At 41.6% G+C, this 13,360-nt stretch overlaps 1 protein-coding gene across 1 annotated transcript in view; it reads left to right on the top strand.

Annotated features, from left to right (window-relative positions):
* The first annotated feature begins 4,237 nt into the window (after positions 1-4,237).
* Positions 4,238-13,360, top strand: part of LOC111269455 (uncharacterized) — a 44,542-nt gene continuing 35,419 nt past the window's right edge. Inside the window, exon 1 of the mRNA XM_022849061.2 lies at positions 4,238-4,408. Within this exon, the coding sequence (XP_022704796.2) occupies positions 4,318-4,408 (91 nt within the window). The 5' untranslated portion in view covers positions 4,238-4,317. The remainder of the gene's footprint in view (positions 4,409-13,360) is intronic.

Here is a 13,360-nt window from a genome sequence, read left to right as displayed (position 1 = left end):
TCTTTGTTGGTAGACTATACACAAGATCGTCGCATGATGGAACTAAAAGACCCCTTCATTTGGGACAGATTAACTGCTTAGGACAATAGGAATGAATGATACATATTTTGTACACTATGTATGTACTGATAATTACATAAAATGTTCCCAGGAACTTATTGCAATTAAAATTTAAAGACCGTGTTTAATTATATCAAGCTCCTGGCTGTATTCTGGGTTCAATTTTTTCTTCTGAAGTTGAAGTTGGAAGCAGAAAAGATTGATGTTGTGTGGAAATGTTTAGATCAGTATCCTTCGTCTTTGACAGCAGACACATACCCAAGTTATTGCGCACACGCTTACCTTCGAGGTATTTATTAATCAAGCAAAAGCATTTGTAAAAACTAAAAAAATTTGAAAAAAGCAGATCAAACGTTGTAGTCGCGTATGGATGGATGCGGGGGCAATTACGAAGCATGTAAGCACCAAATGATTTCACAATATAGTGGGACGGGTCAAAGGTTTACAGAAGTTTACAAAAGTTTACAAAAGTTACAGAAGAGAAACTGTGCTTTGTTTAGGCACCTTTTTATATATCTTGTAACTTTAGCTTTTGCTGAGTTAGGTAATGCAATAGAGCTATTATCTTCAAAGACCTTGTCAAACAGATTTGGACGTAAACTCACAATTGATCACGCGACGTAAGCAAGATACGTTTATCGAACTGTGAAAGTTATAAAACAATATCAAACATCTCTCAATATCATCTCCACGAAACCCCTTGGACGACCTAGGTTAAGTCTGCAACAGGCCTGAATCGGATCTCAATTTTCAGCATCGTATCACGATTGTCTAGAACATATTCTAGCTAATGCTCATGAAATATCTCAAAAGAAAACTTAACTGCTAGAAAATTCTAGCAGCTTTAGCCTACAATAACTTCGTTCATAGGCGGAAAATGGTCTTAAACAGTGCCAAAGGATTTATGAAAAAGGAAAATGGTTGTCTCCTATAGATTCTGGCTTCGACAGGCAACAGATGGACGGGTTCTGTCGCCACTTTTGCCGTCCATAGATTCTATCAAATCATCGGCATACTTGTCAAACAAACATGAATAGTGTACTTTACCGAGGTTCTAACATAAATGAGATGCCGGGGCAATGTCTTCTAAATTAAATATCACTCAGCTAACACCATGTGCGATTTTTCGATTATTCTTTACATAAACATTCAACTCTACATCACAGAACATGTTATTCCAGTTTTTAACAATTTTAAAAGGCGGTAAGAGATGACAATCTTTGTGCAGAGCATAAGATAGATAGATGAGAAACAAATGCCTGCACTTCCTACTGCAGGATGTCTTCCTGAAGAAAAGAAAAAGATCAATCAAATCGCTGAGATTAATAGCCTTTGCATGACGGAATCTATGTTTTTGATATTAAATCGTTGTGATCGCGCTATATTATTACATATTCTATGTTGAGATAATTGAGATAGCTTTCGCTGTGTGTAGGTGGCCTAATTTCGGTGCAGGTTTATGAAAACCTATTATTTTCAATCCACTAATGTCTGTATAATCAAATCAGATAATGTGGCATACGTTAGTTCTTATTGCAGCACACTCAGTATACTAAATAGCTTATTTTTGAAGATAACATCGTGCTGCCGAGTGAGGAACGTGTTTTTAACTTGGGCAGATACAGTCTCAATCAGCGTCTGTGTCTAATTTAGGCCTTAATTCATGGTGATTTAATAGACGACAAAACAATTTCTCCAACCTACCAACACTTTATCATAGAAATCATTGTTTTGCCTTTCAGTCCCTTCTAGACAAGTGCAGGTCTTCGTTTATCAGCATATCTAGCCATGTTTGAAAAATCACAGTAGGGCATTTTCACTTAAACTACAGAGTTCATACATATTGCAATAGAACGTTGCACATTTGTTCTATTCTCTCAAGTTTTTTGCTATAACGTGCATTCATTGCTGGCCTGTCGTATCAGGCTTCACAAAAACTGCTCGTTCATTTTTCTTTGCCTCCGTTTACGGACTCAACAAAACTTCATGGAGTGGAAGTTGCTTGGAAGTAACACGAAATACAAATTGGCCAACGGTCCGATCCTTCCTAACATCACCATTACCATCACGATTCCTGCCACCCCTACTGAATTTCTTTCATACTGTTGAATGAAACGAGGACAGCAAAACTTCCATGGGATAAAAGGGCCGATGCTTGTCGCAGGTACTCAAAGTAGCATCAAAATGGTGCCATTGCGAGGTACCAACGCGGTGAAGGACAGTACAGGTTGGAAGGAGCCGATATGGCCAGAACTCTTAGACAGGTATATACTAGCTAAATATCCGTCGCCACCGGCAATGCTGAGAGGCTAGGAGGCCCTTTTTCTCAAAACGGGTCCGACCGAGTCGTGGGGTAAAGCGAACGTACGGCTAAGCCCTCTAAGTCCCCTATAAAAGCCGTGATAAAAGCCGAACACGAGCCACAAAATGCGACCTGAACATCTAAACGCGAGAGAAGCCGACGGCCAGAGAAACAGACGAAGGAGTGAGTCGACGGTAAAGAGAGATAAATTTGGAGGACGAGAGCAGAGATGGCGGGATGGAACGTCCCTAAGACGAGAGGGATCCCTGGCTGGGATCCCTTTTGTGTGTCGGGGGTAGTTCGTTGCTGGAAGCACGGCTGAACTGAGCTCGCTGCTCCCGCCGTCGGAGTACGGGGGCACCGACAACGCTAGAGAGACGTAAGTCGACAGACAAGCGCTAGTCACCACGGTTCAACAAAACTACCTACCTTCAAGCCAACAGACTACAGCGCAATAGCAGCAAGCAGTAGAGGCCTCTACCTCAATGGGCAGCAGTAACAGCAGCAACTAGGAGCCCTCCACAACATAACAGCAGTGGCACAAAGGAGAAAATCCTCTTTGAAAATCCTCTCTAACCCACCTTTACCCCCCTCACACGAGTACAGTTCCCGTCAGCGGTACATGAATGCGTCCTCTATCGCTTCTTTCTCTGAGCCACCGGCCGCATTTCGGTGTGTCCGACGGACCGAGTGGCCGCCAGTCGCTGACAGAGGCAGGGGCTCTGCGAGTATGTGTGTATGCCTTTCTGGGTGTAGACTACATTGGTGCTACAGGACCAGGGAACAGCAGGCATGACAGTCGTAGCAGGAGCCTCAGTAGGGAACAGAACGAACACATAATTAATAACATGGCGGGAGGCGCGCATTGGCTTGCGGTCCGCTCTTCGCCCCCAACGTCTGTCCTCTCCACCGCAGGCTCCGCCTTCCGCTCGCAATCCCCTGTGCCATACTGCCACAGCTCCGCCGAACCCCGGCTAGAGTAGATCGAGAGCGCCTGGAGTAAGGCCGCCGCGCTGAAGCAAATCGTCCAGTGGGAGAGAGCACACTTCGAAGGCAGATAGAAACAAACGAAGAAGAACAACAGGCAGGAAAAAGAGCTCGCGGCTAAGTTCCATAGAACGACGGTGCGTCATAGCGAAAAGGCCTTTGAATTATGGAAAAGTCGTCCCAATAATGTCAAATGTGTCTGACATTCTGCATATTCGATCCAATGGCCGTATGCACGAGCGAGCATCATTCAGCGAAACAATTTACATGAGAGTTTTTAGGAAAGCACAGATTGCCGGTTGACGCTATATGCCTAGTGACAAGAAGGAAACAGGCGCAAACCATCTTTGACCAGGACGATACAGTATACATCGAGCGTAACGCACGTATTGCACAAACATACACCGTGTGTGTGTTGCACGTACTACAAGCTTAAGGGTCACTGTGCATTTGTTTTTCTCTGAGATCAGTAATAAATAGGCCATGCAACAGTCTCGGTAACAATTACTGCCTTAATTTCAAATTTCTGTTAAGCATGATAGCCTGGTTCGACGCTGTGAAGGACTAGCATAAAGACATCAGTCTTACTTTCCTCAGCTTTAAACAGACGATACAGTGGCTATAATCTACGCAAAGCAACGGCCGAATTGTTGCGTCGTATGTGTTGGCTTGTTGACCGTTGGCTGGGTTGTACCGAAAGCGCACTTTGTTGCGGGGTGCACTATTGGGTACCTCTTTGTTTGTGTCGGTGTGACAGTGGGTTGCTGTGGTGCAGTGAGTGGTGGTGTGGTGAGCGTTTGGCGTGATCGTGTGGCGTGGAGCCGCCCGGAGTAACTGTGGGTTCCCTCGGAGCGCTGGGCGCGGGCGTCGGTGGTGGGTGGGCGCTGCTGCCCGCTGCGGTGGACCCCCCAGGGCCCGGTGGCCACCTGGCCCTTTCCGGCCCTCCATCGGGCCTCGCTTCCAGCGATATGACGGCGGGCTTTGTCGTCGAACCTGGCTCGGCAGAAGAGCCGACTATCGACGCCACCTTACTGCATTCTCTCGGACCGAACCTGCGATGTAAGTATACGTATATTGATTCCAACAGTCTATTACGGTTACCTAGAATGCATATAGGTATAGCCACTGGTGTAACTATTGTTGTTGGTAAAAACCAGGTTTCGGAAAGGTACAGCAGATAACGTAGCGGAGCAGTACGAAAGTCAGCCTCACACGTCCAACAATACAGCTCAAATAGCGATATAGGGGAGGGTGTGGTGATATATCGTATAGTGGCTATATGGGTCACTTCATTTTTTCTATCAAAGGAAAGTTGACTGGAAATTGTGACACTACAAAGCGTTCAAAACTTAAAATCACAGACTCATTGAACCTGTTTATTTATTTATGGATCAGACATTTTTACCTTTGTTTTCTTATTTTAATGAATCTCTTGACCAAAGTTCAAAAGATGAAGTTCTATGTAATATAAGAATCAAGAATTTTCTGCATTTTATTCGATCTTTCTTGAACAGCAAAGAAGTATAGAAATCCTTTTGTTGTCCTGCCATAGTTTCGCTTGGTCCAAAACCACATTAAAGGCAAACTAAAAGCAGGCTATGTTCTATAGAAGTCTTTACATTGACTTATAGTATCTGATCATTTTAGGGGTTATATAGGCCTGACTGAATGAGGTGGGGTTATTCATATAAGTCATTGTAGTTCGAGCAGAAATTCAACCGGGTGCTATCGACTCTAAGTTTAGAGGGAAGTAAAAGGAAACGTAGTGACCTCAGAGCACAGGTCAGCTTAGTAGCAATGCGTATATACGTCAAATTCAACGAAAAGATCGTAGTGTCGCACCCACGTATTGTTGATTGCTATTGTCAACAATTTCTTAAATTTTGACAGAAATTTCGATGACAGTTTATTGGTACAACGAATCGTTCCGACAAAACAATATTGCTAACATATGCACGACACTGCGGACCATAACCATTGATACCATAAGTTTTATGGGTTTCAGTTTGGAGAATGGTCAGCACATTTTTAATGCTATTACTTCAAATGTAGGTTGTAGGTATGATCGCAGCTCAACCTGTAGAAGCGGACTTTAGGCTGCATAGCAGCAATTTGTGTTGATTGATAACAGACGGATCGTAACCTTTGACCTGCCTAATTTGGCAATAGAGGATCGGCCTTTCTAGCCATGGTCATCATCCTCTCTAGGCAGAAATTAATTTTCCCTTCGGTTCTACTGGATGACTAATAGTTCACTTTGCTTCATTTTGTCGCGTCAAGTTTGTTTTCATCAAGTGGGCTGACTGAATAGCAGATACATTTACACCGTATATATATATTCGTTTGGTATACTTTTTTTTTAGCACCGATTGTTTTCAGCGATAGCACGAGCAAAATGTTGCGCCATACAACCCTACCCTTCCCTAAATCCCAGTACACGTATACTGGGCGTAGGCAAAGGGCAACGGGCTGGGCTAGGCAAAGGGCTGTATCGGTGAGGTCTGGTCAGATATCTGCTAGTATGCCTATTTAGCGAGCCTTAACAGGTGCGTTCAAGTTGTAAACGGAGTTGATTTCCGTTAGTTTGCTCATATTCGAAGATGGCACTGTTGACCGATTGCCTAGTAGTGATGAGTTCGTGTGCCATCTGACGCATAATACCTATGAGTAACACTGCTGGAATCTAGATACTTTTGAAATTAAGATTATGTTGATGATGAGCGTTATACGGTAATCAGATTTGTCAGATTGCTATCTAGCTCGCCAACGTTTTATGTAGCTTTAATTTTTTGAAAAAATTTGAACAGAAAATGTCGGACAGTACTTTTACCTCGTGAAGTATCTTTTATTATTACCCGTTTACTTTATTTTGAGAACAGACAATTCTGTCACTGTTACCATAATAGGTAGTACTTAAGCGTATACGGTATGATTATAGTATAGATCGTGTATGCTATGAATCCGATTGATGCTTGATCAGACCTTGAGAGATGATTCATAACTGCAGAATTGAAGATTATAAAATAGTAGATTGACATTTACTATCCGTTCATCTTGATTCGTTGCCACCTAGGTTTACCGCTCGTTGAGTAAATGGGAAAACGGAGCAAGCTTTAGGTCGCCATACGTCGAGTTACTATACAAACAACTCACGTTAATGTGCAGCTACCCGCTAGCGACCAGCTGTTCTATGTTCTCGTTATGGCGCGGTATCCATAAGGCTCCTCAAATGGCTTCGCTCTCCACACACATGAAAACAATGAAGACCGCTACACGGTGAAGTCCTCTATTATCTAATCAACTTTATGGTGGCAGTACATATGGTCAGTTCGCTAGCGATCAGCTACACAAATCAGCGGATAGTGCAACGCCGCCCGAGATGAAATTGATGGCAAAAAGCAAAAATAATCAATCCATTGAACTTCATAGTAAATCATATGACCTAACAGATTACTACCCTGCTGGTTGTGTTAAATATGAATGGCAACATTAACTCTTGTTAAAGGCTCGTTGAGTTTATGTACAAAACGTACAAAGCACTTCTAGGCAAATCTATAATATGCACATGGCATAATGGCCGTTTTCAAACCGTTTTCGAGGCTGTATCGTATTGAAGCGCCTTTCAACTCAGTTACAACTCAGCGAAACGTCAGTCAGTCAGTCAGTCAGTCAGTCAGTCAGTCAGACAGACAGACAGACAGACAGACAGACAGACCGGCCACCAGTTGATGATTTCTGCACAGTCATTGTTTTCTATTGGCTAAACAACAATTGGAGAATGATCGGTCAGATCATGTGTGCAGTGGGAATAAAGAGATCGCGCTAGAGCACCAAAACGTTCACGCAAAAGCGTATATGCAGCCAGTAACAACAGCAAATTACAGAGCATTAGTGGATCACTCAGATGTTATCGGGGTCATTTCCTCAGTATCTTTCCGATAAGGCCGATGCTCTGGGAACACACGAACGAACACGGCACTCGTTCACACGACCGCCCTCACTATCGCTATATTAAGTTGATTGTAACTTACGTTAATATACACATTGGCTGCCATTTTCTGTTGCACCATAAGGTTGCGTCAAATGATCGTTTGTGAACGACTCTTCTGACATCACGTCTGTCATGCATAACGAGTTTCTGATACTTGCCCGTCTGCATCCATGTATAGCATTCGCTTATAGTATGTTATGAGAGTGTGACTGTTGAAGTATATTTTTGCCGGTCAATCGGTCGGTCGGTCGGTCGGTCCGTCCTAAAATGAAGGCTCCCAGCGTCACGATCCAGGATGGAAATAAGGAACGATCCTGTCCTACCTTCAGCCGTAGGGACCGTTTTTTCACAACGACTGTTCTAAACTTATGTGATTCGGCCAAGTAGTGACGATATGACATTGTACAACTTCTTTTGTAGACAGATAGTGTGGGTTTTAACTGGCGTTGTCCTTACATGAACCGAGTATACATATATGCTCAGCATACAAGATATCGGTATAACGTCGGATAAACTATTGATTACAACATCAATATTCTGCGAAACGCTTTCCGCCAGCCACAGTTTCTATTATCGTAATTTCTCTTCTTATCATCATCTCTTGATCGATAATACTACACCCCTTCAAATTGATAGTAATTTTATCAATTACCATCGTAGACCATCTATTCGGGAACTAAACATTATACATCACTTCGACATTTTACGGATATCAGTCCAAGCACATACTGCAAACATAGAATCTTCTCTACTCATTCTTTAGAATTGCGTTGCCGATACTAGAAAGTATTCTATGGACACATTGGTGTAATTCATTATTTGCTCAGTGGTTCGTCTGTAGGCAGGCCTCATTTTTTGCTACATAAGATAGATAGGTTTATTCTTAGTTTAGTGATAATAATTTGTGTGAGATTATTTTCACAAATATAATAAATCTATATTTACGTAACATAACAAAATCTGCTCGTTTACCTTCTATCTACTGTTGTTGACACCACGTGCCATATGTCTGCGTTACCAAACATCAGGAAGACAAAGCACTTAACTTAAATAGAGTTAAACTTACTCTAGGATTTGGTTGTTTTACGTAGGCGAATTATTTGGTTTCTCTAAATCCTTAAAAGGCTGTACTGGCCTATTGCTTTTCCTTCTCAGCACAAATGCCGTGTATAGCATCGACGTCTGTAAGGTAAGCGACAATCAGAATCTAGACTTGGCGAGAGCAGCCCGATTGTGTGTATCATCCGCGATTCTGGGGCGCTCGCCTACGACTATGCGCACTACGAGTGTTTGAGTATGAACTGGGGTGGTTGCTAGGATAGAGAGTTGATATGCGTACGGAGCACAATCGTATAGCCCATCTCCCATTTTTTAAACTCTCTATCTCGCTCTTTCTCGTGACCAACGGCGATAGCGGCAGATAGCTATCGTGCAGACCTTTCTGACGGGAGAACTAGCCAAAGAGCCGATCCAAGAAACAGAACGCACATCAAAATAGGATCGGCTGTCGATTCGTATTGGGTCTTTGGTTTTGCTCCCTTCAATACAGATCGGTGGCTGAGATCCCGCAATAGTGCTGGAATGCCGTGCTGCCCTAACAGTAAGGCCTTGCCCAATGTCTACACACTATAGGTGGTACAATTGTAATAGACGACCTCTGTACGTGTCTATATGCGACACTTAAATTGCAATGGTCGACTGGCTACCCTCAGCTGAAATTCATGCCCATTTCAACCACTTACCTCCGAATCGAAACAGAGTAGGCTAGTCGTGCCAAGGCATGCCTTCAAGGAGTTAGGAGGTTAGGGCCAGATAGGCCGACAAACGGAAGAGGGTGCAGAGATAGCAAAAGACAACAGAGAGCGGCGGTAGCGCGGTAATACCTATAGGCATGCCAGAAGGTAGAAAAGCCACAAAATGGATAGGGAATAGTCCCCGAAATTACAGCTGAAGAGAAGACTTAAGTTGAACTACCCTTCGCTCAGTCTAACCCTCACCTTCCCCCTTTTAACTCCAATGGAGTCGTGCCCACATTAAGAAAACGAGTAGATATCGTTTTATACATTTAGTGGTTTTACGCAATCTTACTACATTCGGGCCCTGTCAATGCCCAATAAATATAGCCTCACCCCCTGAGAGGAACAAAGTCTATAAATTCGTTTTCCTTTTAGACAGAAAGCTGGTGAAACTTATCTAAACCATCACTGATTATTCACTATTTAACTTGTTTTGAATTAACAAAGATATATTCTCTGTGTAATGACTGTACTATTAGGCCAAAAATAATCATGGTTTGTACAAATGTAGGTTTTCAAAAGAATAATCTTTAACGCTAACGGCTGGTGACTTTCCCCAGCAAAAATGGCAACTGGCTAGTTAAGACAAGCTTCTCTTTCGACTATATGTTCAACTCTTTCAATGAGCTAAACCTCTTTTGAACTTTATATTTCGCATACAAATAGCTCAGCGGTAACGTTCAACGAAAGTAGAAGGTATCGAAATGCACAAGCAGAGCTGATTATGAAAGTTCAATAAAAAAATACCGGTCTACCTGGTTGGTGAGTTTCCTGCAGCTAAGCACAGCAGATTATGAAAACCCGTATTTTTTTAGATTTGTGTTGTTAGATGCCCTAAAGCCGAGTCTATTTTGACATCGGGAGCAATAAACACGACGTCCCGTAATGGACGAATCGATTATTATTTGCTTCGTATTGTAAAACTGTGTCCTTCGATCCCGTTTTAAGGTTTTTGATTATGTTCTTAGACGACCTGAGTCATCATTGGCCAGTTCTTTGACTCGCTTCCCTGCGCAGGCTTTTTTTGGTGTTCATAAACCTCTGTTTTGTTAATATAGCCACCAAGCAAATAGAATTGTACGTAGACAAAACGAGCTGGATATGCAAGCGGCCCACCATCTCTGATCATTTAGCTACGGTCAGTAGCGTTAATTAGATTACGACGGCTGTTGCGTAACTAGACCATGGTATAAATTATTGTAATTGCTCTGAGCCTGTGACGTCAGCGGCTCTCCTGACCTTGGATTTGCCGCTACCGGTTAAGTATGGCGAAACGGACAAACGCATCGATCGTTAACATACGTAATTTCTGAAAACGTGTCTGTACGACGGGTAAATGTTTGTAATGTAATGCTGAGTGAGAACGAATCTTGGCCATATATAGAAAAAGAGGCTAGAAATAATTTATCTTAATCCGGTAAATAACAGTGATACCTTAAAAATGATGTGACCCGAACATAATTACTTTGGTTCCCCTCTCTCCCTCTGTATATATATATATATATATATATATACATATAGGGCTGCCGAAAAGGTATTGACATAGATATAACTTTAATTCTAACTTAATACATCCGATTGTTATGCTTCCCCTATTTTTCTGGGAGCACCATAACTCCACTATAGAATTTTTGCGGTTTATTGTAGAATTACCTTTACATCCCTCCATTGAAACTAAAGTAACACCATTAAAACAAAGATCAAATCTGATGGTGCAAGATCCGAGCCGTACAGTGGTATACCTACTTGAATTCCTGCCATTTTTCGGGTATGTAATAACCCGATAGAAGATGATAGAAAACAACGCCTTCTCTGTTCACTAGTTCGGACTCGTCGTCATTTTGTTAGCCGTTAGCATTAGTGGCCCGAAGCAACGATTTTGCTCGTTATTCTATATGATTCCTTTCTAATCTCGCCAAATACATGTCGTTATTTTTTTAGCGTATTTATTTTCTAGTTTTTTAGCAAATTATTTTTTATCACCGCAATCAACCGCGGTAGGAATCGCTTTTATTTGACACGTCGAGCCCTTATTTGTGGCTAACGCTTTTCTGTTTCATCATAAAATAATAACATTGTTCTCTGCTGACCTCATGCCTTCTCATAGATCGGTCCTTCGCAATAATAATTATTAATCGTAACATTGAAATTTCCAGGACAAAAATGATAGGTTCATTTTTGAGCAGTTTCTTCAATAGAAAATAGTAGAAAGAAAGCAGTTCTTCAAAGAACATAGTATTTTTTTTTGTGCATTTTTTGTGTCAGTTCCACTGCGAAATGTATCGGGCTTCTGCAGTTTTTGTAAAAATTCTTCATGAAGGCGCTCCCACAACGTTAGCACATCTAGTTTTGTAAAATGTCAGCTTTTGAATGACACCATTGTCTTTTGGACTAATTAGTGTATATGAAGTAATTAGCTGTTCGAGCGCAGTTGGCCATCTTGGATCTCTGTCACCCCGCGGAATTACTGCATCAAATGAAACCTATTTGGAGTATATGTCTAACGCTATATATGTACCATGAATAGCAACGACCGGGTCCTACATTTTCCCTTGTATTCAAAAATGATACCAAAGATTGGTGTTTTTTTTACGCGACGATAAAGATTTCTCTACAACATTTTTTTTAGTTTTTTTTTCTGTTTTCAAGACTGTAATTATATCATTGTAAATGGGTTTCCTTAAGAATAATTGTGAGTTTTAGCTTGTAGAACGCAAAAACAGGGTCCGAACTATAATTTTTACGTTGTTAGTTCTGCTAACTTATTTGCAGGTGTCTTTTATAAGATTCATATTGGCGTACATTACGCCACAGTGCGTAGTGACTGACTGTTTGATTGGGTGTATGTGTTTTTGTGTTTAGCCCCATGTCAAATATCTGTGTTTTTGAAAACATAACGGATACAAAATGTTGTGAGACGATGAGTATAAAACATGATGAAAAGAAAGTGTAGATAAAAATGTTTCGTTCGTCCTCTCTGTCGGATTAAAAAATTATAAAAATTAGGATAAACTACACGACTCACTATGTAATGCTCACGATAAAAATAGGCCAAGGTTATTTTTTTCTTCATTACCGTGGGTAATTCAGCCATTGGATTTAGATGTATAATCTATCCAGAGAAAGCCTTCGAACATACATTGTTTAAATCTATATTTTACTAGTCATAGTATTGATTGGCATCCGTCTGAGCTTTAAAACTATTCTCTATAGAATCTCATGACCCATGTACACAGAAGCTGCCAGATGCTCGTCCGAGTTACGCCCAATTGCAGTCTGAGACATCTTTACTTCGAATTGAATACGAAGGTACAATTTATAAAGACGTTTACACGCTTTCGACGATTACATAATACACCAATTTCCGTTCGCATTCAGCTAGATGACAGTGCAGCTTCAGTACGCACACGGAGATGGCTATAAAATCAGTGGGAGCCGATCAGTTGGATTTGATAAAAGCAAAAAAACTGATAATAGACAAACTAATCGATATGTAAGTGTTAATCCTGTTAGCGAATTTGCTTTATATCCCATGTTCAAACGCCTTTGTCCTCCAGACTATGTATGGAAAATAATCGAGGTACTTAGTTTATCATATAATTATATGATGATGTCAATATTAATACGACAGGTTCCTGTCCGAGCTTTCGGGTAGCATCCAGACCAGGTGTTACCGGGCGCGATCATACGCGTACTAATTATTACTGAAGCCTAAAAGCATGAAATCTGGAGTCTGTACATGCCTCAAATGAGCAACACAGAGCTAAAAGTATGTAGAAGTAACAAGTTAAGCGCTGATAAAATCTAGCTAAGGCTGAACTCCGCGCAGGGTAACCTTCAAGGCGCACAGTTTAGGTGCGCGTCAAAAGGCACAGAGGAGGCCTTCTAAGACGGGGTGACAGCGAATAAATTGTGCAAGAGTCATACAGCTATTTTAGCCTGAAGGTCCTCGTTTTTGCCTCAGTCTACAAAATGAAAAACGCTACAAACTTGTTGCTTCATTAGTTGTCATTCGCGCACCGTTAATGCCTTAGGAACAGACAAAGCTTAACACAAAGCAAGAGTCACAAGATGGTTGGGGAGGCTGTATCGCGACGTCGTGATGTGCACTAATCCACAAGAGTAAAAAATGTCCGCACTTTGTAATGAAAGGTAAACATTCATTTTGTTATTATTTTTATATCCATATAAAAACTGCGTAGATTACTAGCTGAACATTTACTT

Source organism: Varroa jacobsoni, unplaced genomic scaffold (genome assembly GCF_002532875.2).
Source record: "Varroa jacobsoni isolate VJ856 unplaced genomic scaffold, vjacob_1.0 scaffold_1386, whole genome shotgun sequence".
Classification (NCBI taxonomy): domain Eukaryota; kingdom Metazoa; phylum Arthropoda; class Arachnida; order Mesostigmata; family Varroidae; genus Varroa; species Varroa jacobsoni.
The sequence above is the reverse complement of the archived record's forward strand: the minus strand, read 5'-3'. Positions and strand labels throughout refer to the sequence as shown.